Source organism: Phodopus roborovskii, unplaced genomic scaffold (assembly GCF_943737965.1).
Source record: "Phodopus roborovskii unplaced genomic scaffold, PHOROB, whole genome shotgun sequence".
NCBI lineage: Eukaryota > Metazoa > Chordata > Mammalia > Rodentia > Cricetidae > Phodopus > Phodopus roborovskii.
This window is the reverse complement of record NW_026126511.1, coordinates 50,228,631-50,251,304: the sequence shown is the minus strand read 5'-3', so window position 1 is coordinate 50,251,304 and position 22,674 is coordinate 50,228,631. Positions and strand designations below refer to the sequence as shown.

Genomic DNA, 22,674 nt, shown 5'->3' with positions numbered 1-22,674 from the left:
TGAAGGATAGTGGAGTCTTGGCGCCCAGCTGCAGGGGACTTGGGGCTCTACAGGGCAGGGGAGGGCAGGAACTTTTAGGGAGGAAAGTTTTATCAATGGATGTGTTCCTTATATTTCCTATGCTGAATGAGTTCAGCCGGTCTTCTGTATGTTGCTTTCTTGTCAGGCAGGTGATCTCCTCCTCCGTACAGTGAGTGGGGAGTTTCTCAGCTGTCTCGGGTTCATTGGTTTATGTCATTAACCCTTCTCTGTGGGTCTGGAGGTGGGTGGTACATGTTAGACAGTGCTCTACCACTCAGCAAAGTCCCCCAGGCATCTTGTCCCCCCCCCAGTAGTGAGAAAGCTAGGTTTGTGTTTGTGACTAAATCAGTAATTAACATTTTGTGACTGTTGACGGAATATTGCAGATCTGGAGCCAGTTACCTGGGGTTGCTTTTTAGTGTCTTTGAAAATCATTTATTGCCCACTTCTGTGCCTGGCCTGACATGCTTTTGAGTACCACTTAAACCTTTGACATGTATTTTTCTTTATGTTTTTATCAGCATATATTAATGATATATAATAGGCAACATTGTATCAGTTTCATACATGTGCATAATGTACTTTACCGTCTCTTGTCCCTGTCTACTGCGGATCGCCTTTCTTATTTAAACATCTTCTTAGCAGAGCACCCACTTCCACCAGTAAACTAAGGCTGTCATCAGCCTGTGGTCCCCACCAGCAAAATGTATTTGGCCTGGCTTATGGCTTTGTTTTGCTCTGTAACTAATAAAAGCTCATGTATTTACTGTCAGTGTAGCACATGCTATTTGATAAAACCCAAATTCCTGTTCCCACAACATGGCCTATCATAATTGGCTCAGAATAAATTACCTGTTATTCCTTTGAGGAGAGAGCAAACCAGTTTCTTTAGGTAACTGGGACTTTCCCTGGCTTCCCACAAACATACAAATGGGGTTCTGTCTCTGGCTCTTTATTCTCAGTGGCCTCCCCAGCCCTCCATGGCTTTTCTCAACATTGCTGCTCACTAGGGAGGTCTTCCTGGCTGTCCATGTGCTCCCCTATCAGAAATGCCCTCCTATTCCCTCCCCACTTTCTCGTAAACACCTGTCTTCTCGGCCTAACTTGAGGCTGTACTCAGGACCTCCACAGGCCCCATAGTCTTTAATCCTTACCCCCTTTATTGTAGTCCTGCTACCTGCCATCTATCTCTGTGGATGTGTGCAGCTTCCCCTTACCCACCTCCATCCCATGAAAGAGGGCGGGGCATTCAGCAGGTATGAGCTTCCTTCCCCAACACACTGACCTCTACTGCTTAAACTTGTCTCTGAATTATACTTATTTTCCTTTCTATTTTGCTTCCTTTCCTTCCTCCACCACTACCCCATTCATTCATATATATATATATATATATATATATATATATAGAGAGAGAGAGAGAGAGAGAGAGAGAGAGAGAGAGAGTGTGTGTGTGTGTGTGTGTGTGTGTGTAGGGGTGCTTTGTGTGCATACTATGTATGTGCCTGCCAGAAAAGGGTGTCAGAGCCCTTGAAACAGGAGCCTTCCCTCTCCTCACTTTTCTTCCTCTCCCTTCCCCTTCTCTTCTTGGTGCTGGTCTCCAGCCCAGGGCTTTGTACACACTAAGCATGTCCTTTAGTGTTGATCTACATCCCTGGCCATAAATGATATTCTTCTGATACCAAAAAAAAAAAAAAAAAAAAAAAAATTTAAAGGCTTTCACTTACTGTTAAAAACTCTCTCTCTCTCTCTCTCTCTCTCTCTCTCTGTGTGTGTGTGTGTGTGTATGTGTTTTATATATAATTTCCAGAAACTAAGCTTTATACAGTGACATTTGCACTCAGGAAATCCTTACCCATCCAAATTGTACTTCTTATCTCTAGGATGCAGCGCCCCTCTTAATTGCATCAGAGGAGATAAAAGAACAGGTTTTTAAAATGTGATTGTATTTTTAGCTGTCCTAATACAAGGGTAGTGTAAGGAAGGCAATATTTAGTGAGGAGAGCTAGCTCTATTTGATAGGTTATTCTGTGGGTTGAATGTTAAGGTATTGAGGACCAGACATTTCTTTAGAAATATTTATGTTTTTAGAAACATAGGCAGTTTTCTAATCTTAAACCTTGCAACTTTGTTTGCTTTATTTCTTAGTTTCAGTATATTGCATAGGAATACATAAGGTGGAGGAGTTGGGGGGGGTTTGGGAGCAGGAGAGTAGGCCCCAGAAGAGATGGAGTTAGTTTACTCCTTTTCTAATTTAGATACCTTTACCAGTGACCTTTGTTGGCTATGAGTAAATGTTTGACAGGAAGCAGCGTAAGGGAAAGGTTGGCTTACAGTTTGAGATGATGGAGTCCATCAAGGTGTGGAAGACAAGGAGTCAAGGGCTATGAGGTGGCTGGTCACACTGTGTCTGCAGCTAGGAAACAGATGAATGCTATTTTCTGCTTTTATTCAGTGTAGGACCTGAGCCCTTGTGGTGGGGCCAGTCAACCTGACAATTAAGACTAACCATTGCACTTTTTATTTATTTGACTAGTTACCCAATTTGTGGTTGGCAGTGGTTCAAAGGGGAGGGGGCACACCTTCCCTTCTTCCTGGTTTTGCTGGGGGCAAGATTTCATTCTTTAGCCAGTGAGTATGCTGTTAGCATGAATTTTCCATGAATGCCTTGTGTGGTTCATCTTCATTGTCAGTTTGACTGGATTTGGAATCCAAGAGTCATGGGCATGTTTGTACCAGCATTTACAAAGAGAATTTCAGAGAGGGAGACTCACCCTGAATGAGAGTGATTACATCCTATAGATGGGGCTCTAAGTTGGATAAAATGGAAAGGAGGAGGAAGCCAACTGCTTACCAGCATTCGTCCCTCTGGTCTGTGTTATGCACTCATGTGCTTGCCTCATGTGACCATGTCTTCTTTGCTATGATGGACTGTATCTTCAAACTGTAAACCAAAATAAAGCCACACTTAAGTTGCTTCTTTAAGTATTTGGTTTGTAGAGACAGGAAAGTAACGAATAGATGCCCTGCATTAAATTAAGGAAAACTCCTTCTGCTTGAAGTATACTCTTTGTCATGAAAAATTGAATTTTGTCAAATGCATTCCAGTTAGATCAGCTGCTCTCAACCTGTGGATGGTGGCCCCTGAAAGTTGACTAAAAAACACAAATATTTACATTATGATTAGTAATGGTAGCAAAATTAGAGTTATGAAGTATTAATGAAAATTTTATGGTTGGGGGATACCACAACATGAGAACAGCATTAGGAAGGTTGAAAATCACTGGATTAGATGATCATAGAAGCTCTATTTTACTGATAAACTGTGCTATATGGATTCATTTTCTTATTCTAAATGACACTTGCATCTTGGAGTAAGTCCTACCTGGTCATGACGTATGGTCCTTCTGTTGTGCTGTTGAGTTTGATTTGCCAGTGTTTTGCTGAGAAACTTGGCATCCGTATTCATAAGAAATATGGACTTGAGTTTTTTATTGACATATTTGCCTGGCTTTGGTAATGATTTCCTTCATTTTTAGGAAGGGTTTTAAGTTTATTTTATTAGTCCTTTGAGAGCTTTTGGTTTTGTACAATGTGATTTGATCATATCTGCCCTCTTCCTCTACCTCTTTCCAGATCCACTCCACCTTGTCTACCCATTGAACTTTGCCCACTCTTTTTTAAACAAAACAAAACAAAACCCCTTGATGACCACTTGTCTTCCACTGGGACATGGTCAACTTATCAGGAGATGTACTCCTTTAGAAAACTGTCTCTTCCTCTCCCGTTACCTAACAATAGCCATTAGCTTCACTGCTAGGGGTGGAGTTGTGTGTCCCCCTTGCCTCTCCATGCTGGGGTTTGGTCTGGCACAGGTCTTGTACATGCTGTCACAATTGCTGTGAGGTGACAGTACAGCTGTTCTGCTGTGTCCTGGGATGTTTCTTTGTAGGCATCCATGTCTTCTTACCCTTAACACTCTGCTCCCTTTTCTGCAATGATCCCTGAGCCTTTGGATGTCCTCTGTGTGTGAAGTTTATAAATTCCCGTTAGGGCTAAGTAGTGGCTTACTCTCTGCACTTTAGTCAGCTTTGGGCCCTTGTGTTAATCACCATCTACTGCAAATAGAAGCTTCAATTAGGGTTCAGAGATGCATTGATCTGGAGGTCCCTTCCTAGACAGTTTTTGTTTCTGCAGGGTGGGTCAGCAGGTAGTTCTTGGTTGATAGTTGTTTCATTTAGCACGTCACCTCTTTCTGCACCCTGCTTCTGTGAGAAATTGATCACTTATACCGTATTGTATGTAATGAGTTGTTTTTTGCTCTCTGCCTTTGAGATTTTTCTCCTTGCCATTTGATGATTTGATTTTAATCTGTCTGTTAAATCTGATTCAGTCTATCTTCTTGGAGTTCTTTGTGTTTCTTGGATGTGTATGTCTTCATCAAATTTTGCAAGTTTTTGTCTGTTTTACCTGAAATACTTTCCTGTACCTTTTCCTTCTTGTGGGACTCACATATTTGTATGTTAATAACTTAAATGCCCCATACAGCTCTCCTCAGCTGTGGTTTTATTGTGGTTTTGTTTTTGTCAGTTATTCTTTCCAGTTTCAGCTTCATTTGGGTTCAGTTGTCCTGGCTTCAGGATTGCATCTTTTGTCTGCTCAGACCTCCTGCAGGATCTCTCTAGACGTTTTTTGTTTCTGTGGTAGTTTTGTTTCAATACTGTACTCTGTAATATTTCAACCCAATTTCCATATAGAATATCCATCAGAAGTAATATTCCCAGGCCAGTCATACATTCCTCATCCCGGTTTGATTTTGTTGTCTGTGAATTCCTAGGCAGTCCACCAGTAAGCCCAGTGCTTAGACTTCTTCCCGGATTTCTTTCAATTTTGTTGTTGTCTACCTCCCCCCCCCCCAAGCTGATCCATACAAACTATGTACTTCACAGTTTCCTGTTGAGAGCAGGTAAGAATGCAGTAACTCTGGGAGACAGATAGTCTAAAACATTTTATGATTTTTACAAGGACTGTATTCCCTGTGTATAATCATTGAAAACTCTTCTGCTGTCTTGAGGTCAGCCAACAGTCGGGGCCCAATAAGGAAAATAAATGTTTCCATCATTCATTTCTTTAAGGATGTTTCCATCATTCATTTCTTTAAGGAATCTGCTTTAGCCCTAAGGAATCCCTTTAGCCCTAAGAGGGTTGAGTCAATGGTCAGCCTCTGTTCTGGTCACTCACTGAACAGTCAGGTAAATCAGAATGTGAGTCTTCACATTATAGAGGACACATCTTCATCTTCTCCCTTGCTCCAACAGGCCACTCTAGGAAACGAGCCATACTCCATGGCTACCAGATGGAGCCTGGATGTTGAAAGATACTGAATGCTGGAATTCAGTGTCTCCCCCCGCAACACCTATTTTTTTTTTTTTTTAAGTTCAGTACTTCTCCAGGTGCTGAAAACATTATTTAGTAGACCTCAGAGTTTGAAATAATTGATTTAACAGTTCTTGTCAACTTGGAAATTGATTTGGTAGAGGTACGATTTTTCAGTGTTTACCCCAACATCTTCTAGGATATCACTCCTGTATTGATTGTTCAATTTAAAAGGTGTTTTATTTCTCTCTCTCTCTCTCTCTCTCTCTCTCTCTCTGTGTGTGTGTGTGTGTGTGTGTGTGTGTGCGTGTGCGTGTGTACCTGGAAAACCTGTTTCTTGAGATAAAGGCCTGGCTTATAAGATGTGAACTTAATTGTTTTATCCTTTTCCTGTCACATGCAAAATATTATTTTATGTCATCTCCGCACTTTGTTCACAGAGCAGTAAGACTTATGGTTCGTTAGAACAGTGACTGTTTCCAGGGCATTGGTGCAAAGGCCAGGCACATGGAAAGACAAAACAGTAAAGTGAAAACAATTTTAAAACTCATGATAGATGTATGCATTCATATGTGAGGGTGGCATTTTAAGGGTTATGTAATTGTGAGTGCACAGCACCCTTAGAGTTAAGTAATATAAATACATTGTATGGCATCTTCAAAGAATTTGTAAAAATATTTTTTAAACTGTAGAAATACAGGATTTTTAGATAGGCTTATGTAGTATCATCCCTACCTGTCTTGAATCTGTACATATATGATGTTAAAAGATTTGATTTCTGTGTATTACTATCTTTGCATGACTCCAAATGCTGTGATTTCATGTATACATTTTCCTCTGTTATAGGACAGTTCGTGTTTGGTTAAAGAGGGACAGTGGACAGTACTGGCCAAGCATATACCATGCAATGCCTTGTAAGTATCCTGGTTTCCTGAGAACCCAGATCTTTACCCCAGTGGTCCTTCCTTCCCTGTTTACGTTTTTGTATTTTCTTCTTGAGTAACTAAGACTAAAGGTTGGGGATATCATTAAACTGAAAATTTTATATTTCTCTAAGGATCTCACTATGAAAAGTAAGAAAATTGTTTGGAAATTGACTATATATTCACAGGTTCTGAATGAGAGGAATAGAAAAAGACCAGTTCTCTGATTACAGCAGCCCCCTCCTGTTTCAAACTTTGTTTTAGCTATTTTGGAATCTATGACCTTAGAAAATTCACAGTTCTGTCAGGTGATTATATTTATGAAGTGAATTTGTCCTTATTGTTGTTAAATAGTTTATCCAAAATTCAAGACATTCAGCACTGAGCATTCAGTTCTTAAGGATTTGAAACATTCTAATTAGAAGTGGATCTTATTTCGCCAAGATCTTACTGGAGAAATATGTCCTTACACTGATTGGTACAAGAATTGTACCAGCCATGCCATAATCGGCATAAGGCATCAAAGCATAGTGGAATGAAATCAAGAGCAACAGCCAGTTTTCCATTCTGGGAGATCATAGAGCTGAAAGATAGGAGAGAAGAGGAAGGAACGAATTTCCCAGCTTGTTCTCTAATACAAGTTCCTCTACAGGCGAGGAACTGAGCTGTCATGTTAGAAAATTACTCTTAGTCTAGAAATTTCATTCTTTAAAATTAACGAGGTTTATTCTATGTTTGTTTTGGTGTAAAATAATTATTTGAATATATTACAGTAATTTTTTTTTCTTTTTTGTTAAGATAGGGTCTTACTATGTGCCTTGCCTGGTCTCAAACTTGTTATATAGACTAGGCTGGCCTCACGCTCACAGAGGTCCATGTGCTTTTGCCTTCCCCTAAACCCCAACTGTGTGTAAGTGGGGGGAGGGGAGTGGAGTACTGGGATCAAAGGCCTGTGCAGCATTCCCGTTGTCCATTTAAATCTTAATTAAAGTTGGCATCGTAGAAAAAAAATCTCCCTGGTTTGTTAGGGCTCACACACCCTTTGCTGTCTGTAGTATGTGTCTTGTCCCTTCAGAAGTATCACAGCTTCAGAAGATATGACACTATGCCAAACCAAAGTAGATTCTAGGTGATTTTGTTTACTCCTTTGACAGAAGAGTACTATAATATTTGCTTATTCATGACTAAATGACTTACTTTTTATAACTTTTTATATAGCATATTTTGATTATATTCCACACAACTCATCCTGGAGCCTCACCTCCTCCCTACCCACCCAAATTCATGTTTTCAAGAAACAAAAACTAAACAGCCCCCACCTAATAAAACAAATGAAAATCAAAACAAACAAAAACCATTAACACCTAAAATGCCAAAACAAAACAAAAAGTTCCTCCCCAAACACACACCTACCCACACACAAAACAAGGCTAAACTCATGGAGTTCAATATGTTGGCCAACTACTGCTAGAAATGGGCCTGCCCTAGAGTTGATATATACAGTGACAAATCCATTGGAAAAAAACCTGATTTTCCGTTTCCTCATAGGTATCAACTGTAAATAGATTCCTGGTTAGTGGTGGGACTTTGTGTCTGTTTGCCTCATGGGATTTGATTGACTTGAATCTGTGCAGGGCTTGATTGTGCAGCCCCAGTCTCTTTGAGTTCATGTGTCAATCAGTCCTGTTGTGTCAGCAAGATACTATTTCTTTGGGGTCACCTATTACCTCTGTCTCTTATACTCTTCCCACCTCCTCTTCTACGAAGGTCCTTGAGAATTGAGGGTAGGGGTTTGATGAGTACATCCCATTTAGGACTGAGTGCTCCAAAGTCTCTCACACCAGGCATACTGTCCAGTTGTGGATCTCTTTGTTAATTGCCATTTACTGCAAGAAAAAGCATCTATGGGCATAGCAATATGTCATTTGGAGATATTTTATGGTATGTTCCTTTATCAGAATACTAGTAGTAGAATTTCCCTTAGGCCCATGACCTATCCAGTCTCAGGTATGGGTTCCATCTCTTGGGTGGGTCTTGAACACAATTTTTAAAAGTTGTTGATTACTCTCGTGACAGTCATGCCATGGTTGTACCAGTATATATTGTAGGCAACAGCCTTGGGTTGTCTGGGGATTCCCATGGAACCACTTTGACCATAAACTCACTTAGATATAACCCAATTCTGGAACTAGAAGAGTCATTTGGTGGTCAATTGGGACTGAGTCTCCCTCATTATTTGGAAATTTCATTTAGAGTGCCTTCATATGTGTATATATTTTAGGAAGCTTCTACTGTATAAGCTTTCCATACCACCCCTCAAATAATCCTTAATTTTAGCTCTCTCTACCTGTATTCCCTTTTTCATCCACCCTTCTCTTCTCCCCACTTGATCCTCCTGGTTCCAGCCTCTCCCTCCATCCATAACTATCTATTCTATTTCTCTTTCCTAATAAGACCAGCCTGTATCCTCAGGTTCCTTACTCTATACCTATCATGTGGGTCTATGGATTGTAGTCTGATTATCATTGATTTAACAGCTAATATCCACATATAAGCACACAGCATGGTATTCTTACAAAAAACAGACTGTTGATAAATGGAATTGAAGACCCATACTTATTACCTTGTATATAACTCAACTCCAAATGGACCAAAGGCCTCAACATTAAACCAGATACACTAAACTAATAGAAGAGAAAGTGGGGGACTTGAATTCATTGGCACAGAAATGGCTTTCTGAACAGAAAACCATTAGCACAGATACTAAGATCAACAATTAATAAATTGTTCTTCATGAAATGTGAGAAGTTTCTGCATGGCAAAGGACACCATCATTCAGACAGAACAGCAGCCAACAGAATAAGAAAAGATTTTTACCAACTACACATCTAATAGGAGCAATTATCCAAAATATATAAAGACCTCAGAAAACTAGATTTCAAGAAAGCAAATAACCCAACTTAAAAATTGAGGTACAGATCTAAACAGAGAATTCTCAATAGAGGGATTTTAAAAGCCTGGGAGACACTTTAAAAAATGTTTAGCAAGCTGGGCAGTGATGGCGCACACCTTTAATTCCAGCACTATGGAGACAGAAGCAGGTGGATCTCTGTGAGTTCCAGGACAGCCAGAGAGAGCTGTTACAGAGAAACCCTGTCTCAAACTCCACCCCACCCCAAAAGAGAGAAGAGAGAAGAGAAGAGGAGAGGAGAGGAGAGAGGGGAGGGTTTAGCATCCTTAACTATCAGGAAAATGTAGATAAAAACTACTTTGAGATTTTATCTTATCCCAATCAGAATAGCTAAGATCATTAAAACAAGTGATAACTCATGCTGGTAAGGATATTAAATAAGGGGAACACTCATCCATTGCTGGTGAGAGTACAAACTTGTGCAGCCAGTATGGAAATCAGTGTCACCGTTCCTCATGAAGATGGGAAACTCTTGGGCATATATCCAAAGGATGCCTCGTCCTACCACAAGGACACTTGCTCAACCATGATCATTGATGGCTCTATTCATAATAGCTAGCAATTGAAAACAACCTAGATGTTCCTCAACAGAAGAATGGATAAAGAAAATGTGGTACATTTATACAATGGGGGTATTACTCAGCTATTAAAAAAAAAAAAAAAAGACATGAAATTTGTAGGTTAAGTGGATAGAGCTAGGGAAAAAAAATATCACCCTGAAACCTAGAAAGACATACATGGTATGTATTCACTTTTATGTGGATGTTAGCTGTTAAGTCTATGAATTTTTTTTAACAAAGCATTTCCTGTGCCTTTGACTTGTGTTTCTTCCTCTTCCTCTGTACCTATTGTTTTTCTCTAGTGTCTCTGATTTCCTATATGTTTTGTGTCTAGATTTTTTTGGGGGGAGTTAATATTTTCTTTGAGCTATCTATTTCTTCTACCTTGTCTTCAAGACATGAAGGTGTCTCTTCAGTGTCTTGTAATCGCTTATTGAGACTTATCTCTGGGCGCTTTTTAAATTTCACTTCCAAAAGTTTTCATTTTCAATTTGTGTTGCCTTGATGATTCTATAGCTTTGTTAAATTATGCCTTCACCCCTTGAATTGTTTTCCATATTTCTTTCAACTATTTGTGTTTTCATGGTCTCCATTAAGGTATTTATTCATATTCTCTCCAAGGTCCTTGAACATAATCATCATTGACACTTTGCAATGTGGCTGCTGCCTTTGGGAGAGGCATGCTGTCTTGGCTTTTCATGTTTTTGCCCCGAGATCTAGGCATCCGGGGTTATAATGTTTGAAGTTATGATGGTCTTGGCATAGATATCTACTGTCTTCCTTGTTGGGTGGGTGTCTTGTCCCATGGTTGCTGTTTCCCACTCTGGATCCTATCCCAGTGTGGCTGTGGGGTCCCTGATAGAGAGTGTTTCTGTAGGTGACCGGTTGTCATGAAGGACTGGAGATGGGATGGAAGGAAAGGCTGGGAGGGGTGACAGGAAGGAACTAGGAGGACCCTGGGTCTGCATCAAGAGGCAGAGTCCCTAGGAGAAGGAGGAGAGCTGGGCATGGGGGCTTCTGCGGACAGGCCGCAGCAGGACTTAGAACATGTGTGGCGAGAGCAGGACGGAGGACAGGAAGGGTAGAACAAGTTGCCTCCCTGAGTCCCAGCCTAGTGCAGAACTTGTGGTTCTGCAGGTCAGCGGGTGTCACAAAGGAATGAGGATAGGCTAGAAATGCTGAAAGGGTAACAAGTGTGTTGTTAAGGATATAGTGGTTTTCATTGATTTTCAAGTTATCTTTGAGGCTTTTGATGACTCTAGAATTTTCTATTAAGTAGGTAGCAGCCACAAAGCTGACCTGATTTTTCAACCCATTTTCTATGAAGAAGAAACTTTTAGGGATTCTGTGTTTTACCTGTTTTGGTTCTGGCAGACACAACTAGAGGACATAGGCCTGTCATTTTAGCTCCCGCATCCTACTAACGTGAACCATTTAACTACTGTAGAAATGATGTTTTAGGAGCATGGGGGGAAAGGGACAATTCTGATTTTTTTCTTCTCCCCTGACTTTAAGTAAAATAACCAGTCTTTTCTCTGGTCTTTCCTGTTCATCAAACTTTACGTATAGCTGCCAAGAGGAGGCAAGGAGTAGCGGAAACTGAACAGGATTTATAGCTCCCCATGTTGTGCAGAACAGGCAGCAGAAACACCCGGGCAGTATGACATAGCTACTCAGTAAACACCTGTGGAATGATGGAGTTTAAGAATAAATATGATTTCCCCAAGAGCATTAGCTCTGCTTCTCTAACAGTGGTACATTGGAAGGGAGTTAAAACTGACCTGCCTTTTAGATGGTTTTCAGCATTGCCTGAACAATTATTGGAATTATGCTGTTGAGTTCTACCCAAAGTGACTGGCTCAGAATCTGCACTTTAGGAAAATCTCCAGTCAATTTCAATGAGTGTTAAAGCTGAGAATATGATCTTGTAATATTATAGCTTCTGAGCTGCTGAGCAATATGTACATGTTTAAACAAACCCAGATGAAGCCTCATGCATATACAGTATTGATTTATAAATATGTAAATCATGTTAGTCAAACATTTACAACATGTCTACTATAATAGGCCAATGATGGGTGCCAGGAATTTGTAGATGAAGGTTCATAAAGCAAGGTGATTTCTGAAAAATTTTCATTCTTGGGTGCTTTCAGTGTTCTGCACAGGTAAAAGAAAAAAAAAAGGCCATGTATGTGTATATGTTCTTCATATTTGTCAGTAATTAGGTTTTATTGTCATAATGAAACCCATTACATTGTATGAATTTTAGAATAAATTGAAAAAAAAAACAGAATGTCGCTTTTATGTTCTAGGAATCTTACAAATTCAGGGCACATAGTATCTACTTAGCAAGTATTTCAGTTTTGTTCAGCTTGAGAGTGAGAATCATATCACATAAGGAAATAAGCTATACTTGATCATAGAGAAACTAATGAATTGGTTTGCACACTTTCCTATTGAGTGTTAAAAGAGAGTGAGAGATTAGTTAGTATTCTCCGTAATTAATGGTTAAGTGGTATTGGTTACAAAGTGAGTGAAAAAGAGAACAACTGAATGGCTATCGAATGTATGCTACAATGCAGCTATGACCATGTTGCGTATTTACACTGGTAAATAATAAGAAATACTCCAATGCAGAAGGCAGCTTCTTGACTCTGTCATATAGAATACTTTTAAAATATAGTAGTTGTTGTGTTTGGCAAGAGAGTAGATGTTCCGTATCTTTAGTAAGAAGTTGAAGTCTAATACAGAAGGGGGCAGGAGACATTGGGTGAGAAGAGTAGTGAAGGCTGAGTTTGATGCTGAGTAACTAGGAAGGCAGGGTGTGATAATGCTGAGTGACTTAGGGGAGTGACAAGCAGGCAAAAGATGAACAACAGGTACATTGTTATAAATCTCAGCCACTCACATTGCTCATGTCCTCATTCACTTTTCTAAGCTGTTCCTTCACCTGGAGGAAGGAAGCCAAGAGAATCCAGCCTTGAGGACTCTCTTGTAATTAAGGTTGTTCTTCCTGAATCAATCTGGCTTTTCCAGGAACTCAGTACTTTCACTAGGAAATGCTGGTCTTGGTCCTGGCAGGGCCCTGGAATTGGCAACATTAAACCAAGAGTTTCTAGGCATTTGTGCATGGAGATACAGTAGGAGCTGATGGCAGCAAAGGAAGGATGAGCCAGGCAGAGGACCTTCTGGCTCCTGAGCAGACAAAAGTCCAGATGGTGATACTGAAAGGCTTCCTTCCTCATCCTCCTAGTCCACCCAGAATCCTGGCAGGGCTCTGCCTATGAGATCAAAACAAGCCCCCTGTGCCTACCATGTACACACCCATATGTGCTTATATTTCCTTGGCTGTAGCTGCAGGTGTGTGAGTAGCCTGTCTGTCACCCTCTCTTGGGTCTCTGTGGCCTTTAAAGGGAAAGGCTGACTCATGATCCTATTGGTGTTACTGTAGGGTTGAGCTGAACATGGTCTGGGAGGAGTGAAGCCATGGAAAGAGGGAAAGCAGAAAAGAATCATTTATCTTCCTTTCTTCAGACAGTTTGCTCAACTAATGTTAAACATTGCTTCTGTCTACCTGCAACGTCCAGAGGATGTGGAGGTAAATATAGCAGTTGGTTCCTGCACTCCTGATGCTCACACTGGGTGAAGAAGGCAGGTACTAGATGAGCACTGCCCACATTTCATTGAGATTTACTGTGTGAGGAGTATGCCATAAGGACTTGGTCACTGGTGTCCCCTGAAGAAAGTACTACTTAAACTGCTCTCAACAGAATTTTTCATTGTCTGTGCTTGGAATCGGACCCAGGACTATGTGCCTGCATACTAAAAACACTCTATTACTGAACTATACCCCTAGTGCCTCTGTAGGGAATTAAGGGTGATTGTTGCCATAAACCACTTTCCTGTAAACAAGCTGATACGTGGGCAAAATGAAAAATTGGAGAAAATATTCTCCCACTCCTCCCCTGATGGCTCCATGCTATTGCTGCTAATTGCTGTGGCAGTGTCAGCTTACAGGCTGCTTCCCAGGTTTGTTAACTGTAGAGGGACCTTCCTCGGGGCCCATGATTGAGATTTCATTGCAGCCATCCATATTCTAAGCCTCTAATGGATATGATTTCAACCACTGTATTCTCGTTATAATACAGGCAAAATAGCACAGGAAAGTCACGGATATCCATGGTTGATGTATTTCAGATTTACTTTACTAACTAGCTTTGTCACTCATTGGTTTAAGACAAAAGAGAGGCAGGGCGGAATCTGAAGTGTCAGCTGGGGTGGCAGGTGGTAGAGATGGTTGTGTGAGAGGATTGGGTATCACAGATGGGCCCTTGGTGCCAACTTCTCCTTTGGGAATAGAGGACAGGTAAACTCCCTTGGCTGCCAGAGATACAGTGACGAAGGTGGAGGGGTGAATCCTCAGGCAGGGCTGTTGGATGGCTGGAGGCCACTGTGGGGTTTCTTTTCAGGCCTGGCAGGTGGAATTTACCTTAGCTCCTGAGTATTTATGAATTTGCCCCCAAAACAACACAGGAACCCCCCCCACACACACAAAATAATTACACTAATATAAAGAGTCACATCCTACAAATCACTGAAATAGCTTGTTTTGCCACCTGTCCAGATCTTGCATTGGCTCTTGGCTGTGAGGTTGTGGTCAGGTTATACATGTACAGCCACCGAACCATCTGCTCAGCTAACAAATGTAGGAACTTGAGCCCTTACTGAAGCACTGATTTTGAACCATCTGTTTTCCCACATCTAATCAAGGTCTAGTTGAGAGAGAGCCCGATTGTGGCGTGCAGCAAGAGCCTTCACCTAAGGTCTGAGTTGTACACTTGTAACCCTTCTACATAAATGCCTTCATTCACTGTGTCGTGGCTTATGTGTACATCATCGTGAAATTCTCTGTGGATATATATTTTTAAGGGAATAAGAGACAGTTTATTGTGGAGCCATCTGAGTGGCCGTGGCCTAGGAACATAGATTTAGGTTATCTCAAATTCCATATTCTATTTTAAGAGCAGTTTCATGAAGTTTAACAAAGTCACGCATCAAGCCAAGTTTCAAATACATTGATGGGTACAACAGAGAGGGCACTACAGTGAGATGGGGGAGCTTTACCCTAGGCCCCAGATGCAATCTGAAGCTTTTGGGTTGATAGAAGAAGCTAGTGGGGGGCTAAGTTAATGATTTTTATCTATTAGTCATAGGATGTTGGTTCCTACACAGAGAAGGACAAGGAATAGATGTTCCAGGGGCTAGAACTAGCTCAAGATAAGGAGTCACTGTTGTCCATCTGCCCCCACACACTTTTAAATTTGTAAAGGATAACTATTGTTTAATTTTTAATTACTAGCTAGTTATAGGACGTTTTAGATACTAATTAAGTCAAGAAGCACCAGTGTTTAAAGTGTAAACCATCATGGATATTGTTGGTAGTAGAGAGTAATGTCCTTTGTGTAATTTACATAAGAAGAGTAAACTCAAATCTTTGGGTATTTCTACTTAGAATAAATGGAATTAAAGTTTAAATTAGAAACTAATTTTTTTTTTTTTTTTGGCTTTAGCCAAAATACACTGGATAATAAGAATATATGTGTGTGTGTGTGTGAGTGTGTGTGTGTGTGTGTGTGTATAAAGACTGAAAAGTCTTGACTCTTTCAAACATTACCTTTTTTTTGTTTGTTTGTTTGTTTGTTTTTGTTTATTGCGACAGAGTTTCTTTGTGTAGCCTTGGCTGTCCTGGAACTTAAGACCAGGCTGGTCTCAGACTCACAGAGATCCGACTGCCTGTTCCTTTATAGAGTGCTGGCAATGAAGGTGTGTGTCACCAGCACCTGGCTTAAACATTAGTCTTGAATAATGTGGGGCTTAGGGTAAGCAAATAGTCAAATCAAAAAGGTGAGACGAAGTGAAAGGACATAATATCTTGATTTGTAACTTCATTAAAATAAAGATTAGTATTATTTTCTCATTTGAAATATACCAGATAGAATACTAAATATCGTAAGTAATTTTAAAAATCTAATCACAAAATATTTAAGAAGCCTAGGCAAATAAATGTTTAGTTTCTCAGGGTTCTCCATTTCTCAGTGACAATGAAGATGAATACTCCAAGTCCACATGAATGTGTTCTCAGATGATGTGAAAAAGTGCCTGTCTCCCAGGAGTGAGTTAGGAGTGCCCAGACAGGCGTGACCTTTAGCATCCCAGGAGTGGGAAGTGCCAGACAGTCATGAACTTAAATCAGAAAGGAGTCTTTGAGATGATGTTCTTTTCTCTTAGGTTATGAAATCATGGGCTTTTTGGTTTTTTTGTTTTGTTTTGTTTTTTAATCCTTTTAAAAGAGACTCTAATTTGGAACTTCAGTTTTCATAGATTAGAGAGAATCTGAAAGGAGCTGGGGGGTAGAAAAGTCTTACATTAAACATTTTATATATATTAAGAATATTTTGGAGAAATCAAATTTTATGTCACCTATTATATAAGAGGATAAAAATGTATGTAACTATATATTTAGAAACTGTTTCGGAAGTGAATCCTTATCTAAATTTATGGATATAACATTCAAATCTATTGCTTATTGAAGTCTTATAACTCTAACAAATATTTTATGTAAACAATTAGCATTTTACAGTTTATAAAACATTGAATATACCTAAAGCTATTACATAATAGGATTTAAGATGTTTAGGGTACCCAGATTTATAAAGGAATATGTATTTATTAGGCCTTCATATATGATCACAATATTGAAATTTAAATCTGTATACACATTTTAATTGGTCACACCCAAAACTAAGAATAGTAATTTTAGCATACAACAAACATGAATTCTTTAAAAAAGAGGAACTGAAGTGGCCATAGTTTGTTAAAAAATCTTTGTGACACAAATAACATGAAAACCAAAATCATACAAGAACAACTATAATAGACATGACACAATTATATGAAATTAGGTACATTCAGTTCAGAAAAGAAAAGGGAAGAAAGTTTATCTTTATTTCATTTAAGGCAAGAGAAAGGATGATTCATACAAAGGATCAAAAGGTAAAGGGTAAAGGTAGTCATTATTGACTTAAGATTCTCTCTGTCTCTAAATGGCTGAGGGGACTGTTATTTTATTATGCCCCAACCTGCATTCTAGGAGTGAATTTGGATGTCAAAATCTGAACCAACATATGTCTGGCCTCCCTTTCTTAACAAGCCAATTAAAGGAGTCAAAAGTGGGAAGCAGAAAAAAGGAGATATATGTGATTACACTGATAGGGGATGGAGACAAAGAGATCCAGTAAAGCCTTGGACTCGACCTTTAGGGTCCTGATGTAAGATCAAAATTTAACTAGAGGCTCCAAGGATGTGCATACACTCCAAGCAGTCTGGTGAAAGTGTGGTCTGATAATTTTTTTTTTTTTTTGACTCTCATCCTGTAAGGTGGTTTGACAAGTTCTTAGTACTGTATACAAGGGGTGCAGTAAAGAAACTCCCAAAATGGCTGTTCAGTTGCAGGCTTCCAGTTCAGTGAGAGACCCTTGTCAAGGCAATAGTGCAAAGACAAGTAGAGGATGACAGCCAGACATTTTAGTTGGATATGTCAAATGACCTCTGGATGTATGTACACAGGCACCCCCACCTGCACGCTCATGTAACACACAGACATACACACACTCACTCTAATAAAATGAAATGATGAATGGGAAAAATACTATCATTGCTAAAGGAACACGGCAATAAAATGACGCATGACAACATATTGTCACAGCCATAGGTGCATGCATCTCTCAGCTTCCCCTAGAGAAGCTTCTTCTTGCAGTAGATGGCAGTTAATATAGAGAGCCACAAATGGACAGCATGCAGAGAGTGAGAGACAGAAAGTACTCCCAGTTCTGGAGGCTGAGATCTCGGGGGTCCTGCACAACTTTGGCTCCTTCTGAGGGCTGTGAAGGAGCCTGAGCTTTGCTACTCTTTGGCTTCTGGCATCTTCCTGGTCTCACCCTTAGTTCTGGTGCACCCTCACACCCTGTTCTTGCTGTGTGCATGTCTGTGATTGAATTCTGCTCTTGCAAAGACATCAGGCTTCTCCCTACTTCAGCATGCTGCACCTTTGCTAACTAAACCACAATTCACTTACAAATAAAGCCACACTATTCTTACCACCATAGACTTATATGTTTTATTTGCATTTAAACTGGAATCTCTTTTAACTTCATACAAAGAAAATGACCCCACAGACATTTTCAACTAGCAACTTCCAGTATACCTCTTGAACATGCAGAGTAAAATACCCGGGTAGTTCATTTTTCCCACATAAATTCTGAACCAGTACACTTTTCTGCACTAGTGTGTGTCTTTGCATGTCTAGCAATGGAGGGTAAAACCTTTCTGTTTTCTCTCCAGCTCAGAAAACATTGCCTACTCCTGTTTAAACTGGGATTTGAGTGGGATTCAGAGAGTACTGGTCAATGGTTTACATAGAACCAAGTAGACCAGTCTTCTAGACAAGCAAGTTTAGATCTAGCATGGCTAGCACAAGCCAAGAGTATAGCCTTTAAGGCTTGCTTGACATTTTTGAGAATGTCTCACTTGTATATTCATTAAAGGGCAACTTAAAAACTAGGTGTTTAGTTTCAAAATTGCTGTTTTTACTTCGTTGCGAGCATGGTTAAAGTGAACTGTTTCAGGAGACAGTGGGGAGACCTAGCCACTCACTTAGCTTAGTAGACACCCCTGAATCAATGAGAATCATTGTTTTGTTAATTTCATCAACATGTTCATTTCTTTCAGCTCCATGTTCATGCATGTCTTTTAACCCGGAAACAAGAAGACTGTCCATAGGTCTAGACAATGGTACAATCTCAGTAAGTACAAATAAGTAAGATTTCCAGTTGAAATACTTGCCCTCTTGTGGAGTTAAGAACTGTGATAAGTTATCTAATAGTTTCTTTCAAGTACACAGTCATTTTCTGGCTAAGCAAGTGCTTAGAGCACAGTGAGTAATGTTGAGGGGGAGGCTCTGTGTAGGGAGAGGCTCTTATGTGCTGTGGCTCAGCATGCCCTGCTGCTTTGCTGGTTGCTAGGCTTTGGACATTAGCAGGCACACACCGTAGCTGTGTTATCTGCATCAGTGAGAGGGAGCAGAGATCCCGAACTTGTTTTACTGTGATACTGAACTTGACCAGCTGTGTCATCTGAGTGTTAGCAACAGACACACAGGGGGATGCTTTCTCTTCCATCTGCATATCTAGTCTTCTGTTTTGATACTCTATGTTCTCTGGGCTTCTTGTTTTTACTTGCTTGCAACTTGAATAAAATGCTATAAACTTGAATGGGTTTGTTAAGAAAGTACACATCAAAATTTTAGGTATGGATCCAGATAAATGTTAGATCTGTTGGTTATAGCTCTTAAGAGACCTGAAGTGCTTAGGGGTTGGAAGTTTAGGTTTTAACTTTATTGTCTTACTTACTGACTTTTGTCTAGTATATTGACTGGTAGCAAGTGTGATCTGGCCGTTTCTTTATTGGATAAATTATCCAAGCCAAGTGTGGTGGCACATACCTTTAATCCCAGCACTCTGAGGCAGAGGTAGGCAGATCTCTGAGTTCAAGGCCAACCTGGCCCAAAAAACAAGTTCCAGGACAGCAAGGGCTACATAGAGAAACTCTGTTTTGAAAAAAATCAAAACAAAACAAAAAAATTATCCAGTGTCCTGGGTGAGAGGAGCTCTGCTCTAGCATTTGTGAACTGAAAGATCCTACACTAAGTGCTGTGAACCTTGTAACCCCAGGATCGGGGCAGGTAGTGGTATTCCAGGCAAAGCCTGGAAGATGGAAGATATTGTGATCAAGCCCAGCATGGGTGACATAACAAGATCTACTAGAGAAGTGGGTGAGGAGGAGGGAGAGGAGAAAATAGACGAGATGGGAAGAAGGGAGCGAGCGGAGATGTTGAAGAACTGGGGATGGGAAGAGTGGGGGTAGACTTGTCCTGTGTGCTACTTCACTATGGTATGGAACATCAAAGAATCTAAAGACCTGCTTTAGTTGAAGGCGTATTTGTAAATATCCGACTATAAGATCGTATTTTATTTAATAGCTTGACTTAAAATTTATATATAATAGAATCTAAGCCTCTGCCTGCAGTCTTACCTCAGCCCTTATAAATATTAGAGGTGTGTTTGGATACTTCCTAATCTCAAAGTAGTTGTTTACCTGCTTTTAATAGTATTACTAAACTTAAATCAGCTTGTCAACAATATTTATGGTGCTTCTCATGTCCATTACTTGGTAGAATTTTCAAATTGCATTTGTAGTTCTATAAACTGCTCCTTAGAAAAGCAGAAATTATATACTGGTCCTTGTTCACTTTAAGGAGAGCTACTTTTTAAGGGAGGAGTGTGTATAGGATAAATTTATTTTAATATTGGTTATTCTTATCCTACATGCAATGGGAGATGTCATTCTGTATACATGTTTTCTTATTGGTTGATGAATAAAACACTGATTGGCCAGGCAGGAAGTGATGTAGCATGGCAGATACTGCCACTAGCTAACCATAGAGGTGGGGAGGTCTGTACAGACAGGCAGGAAGTGACATAGCTGGGCAGAATCAGAATATAAGCAGGGACAAACAGGAAATCGCTCTCTTCTCTGCAGAGATGTAGCAGGCAAAGGAGATGCAGATCTGGCATTCCTGGTAAGCCAAGACCATGTGGAAATACTTAGATTAATAGAAAAATGTGTTAATAGTTAAGTCAGAGATAGCCAATAAAAAAACCATAGCCAATGGCCAACAGTTTCATAATTTATACAGCATCTCTGTGTGTTATTTGGGGCTGACAAAGCTGTGGGACCAGGCTGATGGGAAAGTGCTCATAACATACATGTATGAATATTTTGCTTACATATGTGTATGTTAATCACATGTGTGCCTGATGCTGGCAGAGGCCATAAGACAGCATCAAATCCCTCTATAGGAGGTTGTGAGCTGCCATCTGCATGCTGGGAGCTGATCCCGGGCCATCTACAACAACAACAAGTACTACAGGAGATGCTGATACTTAACCATTTCTCTAATGTCAGTTATTTTTAAAAGATAAAAGAAACATCTGAATCACTTGGTGAACTGGAAGGGTTCATTATAAGGAAAAGAAAAAATGAGCTGAGCTTCATGTGTTGCCTACCAGTGTAGAAACAAGGTTTTTTCCATCTATTTCGGTACCACTGGACCAGTTTTTCTCCACTCAGTGTCACACTCTGAGACTTAATATCAGTTACAGTTCTTAGCCAATGACTTAGGCTTTATATTGGCTAGCACTCTCTTAATTATTAACCCATTATTACTAATCTGTATATCTTCCACATGGCCTTGTCTTACCGAGAATGTCTGGTCGCCCTACCTTCCTGAAAACTAACAGCTTCATTCATCAACCAATAAGAGCAACAAATACTTACAGCATACAGAAGGACATCCCCCATCATCTCCCCTTTTCTGTCAAAATAAAAAAGGAAGGCTTTAACTTTAACATAGTAAAATTATATATAACAAAACAGATATCAAGGAAGAATTATAGTTACAATATTTAATACATTAACATTTGGTAAAATTTTTTAAAAAAATATTCTATCATCTATCCTATCTTTGTGACTCTAAAGTTTTATATGTAACTAATCTTTTACCATAGCTAAGGAAAATCATGACCATAACTATTTGTCTTCAACTCCATCAAAGACCCCAGAAGGATAATATACAAACTCTAGAATTGACAGAGGCATCTCACTGCATGGACAGTCACCCAAAGTTCCTCTGTAATGTTGGGACATCCCTCTTTAGCCTATAGTCCCAGACTGTCTGGCAGACTTTTTAATGAAGCAGGAACCTTGAAGGACCATCCTGTACCTTGGCAAGTCAGCAGTCACTTTTCTTTGTAACCTGCTTGTCCAGTTTGGACAGTGTGCTGTCAAGCAGTCCAGGCAAGAGCAGTTTCTTGTCCAAATGGGTATCCTTGTCAAATTGAAAGCAAGCACCACAATGCCCATCATCCTCTCTGACATAATTAGTGTTGCCAGGAACAAATGTTTCTCATTGTCATGAAAAGCCCTAAGTTAATAAACCATTTTAAATGCCATATTCTGTAGGTCTTTGAAAGGTTTGAAGAATATCTATCCATCTGAAATATGTTTCTGTATACCTAGAAAAACTAACATGACTATAAGTTTTGACTATTAAGATGACTATCTATAATACTGACCTTAAATTTGTATCAATAAACAAAAATCCATACCAATGTACAATATTTACTTCTATATCACACCAGTTCACCTAATTATGTGTGGAAAAATTTTACTGTCTCTTGAAAGTCTTGGATTTGTGTTACATATGAGTGGTTCCTTGTACTTTTGAAATCATTATAAATGGTTAATTGCCATGGACAAATTCGACTCTAGAGGCAAGTTATGGCTAAATGTAGCTATTCTATACAAGAGGGGAAACCATGGAATCATTAGTCCTCTTAGTAAATGGGTCTTCCATGTAATGAGATCATCAGTCAGGGATGGGGCTTTTCTGCTTCTCTGATTATTTATTACAGTGTGAATATGCCAAACTACCTTCCTCTAAAGGACTGTGGATGTTGGCTTGTGTGAGAACTTCCTTAAAAGTGCCTCCCTTGTTTCATTGAGGAAACTCAACTGCTCATCCTACTGATTCACATCTGAAGCCTTATAAAACTCTCATGTGTTAGAGGAAGATATATTGAGAGACCATTATGTTTAAGGTTCTCGCTTCTCATCACTGTAATAATAGATTCCTTGTTAAAAAAAAAAA

At 39.8% G+C, this 22,674-nt stretch overlaps 1 protein-coding gene across 1 annotated transcript in view; it reads left to right on the top strand.

The window, feature by feature from the left end:
• The window catches only part of Wdfy2 (WD repeat and FYVE domain containing 2), a 131,222-nt gene that overhangs the window by 41,756 nt on the left and 66,792 nt on the right, over positions 1-22,674 (top strand). The window contains exons 2-3 of the mRNA XM_051195549.1: positions 6,241-6,308; positions 18,636-18,709. Of these exons, the coding sequence (XP_051051506.1) occupies positions 6,241-6,308; positions 18,636-18,709 (142 nt within the window). The remainder of the gene's footprint in view (positions 1-6,240; positions 6,309-18,635; positions 18,710-22,674) is intronic.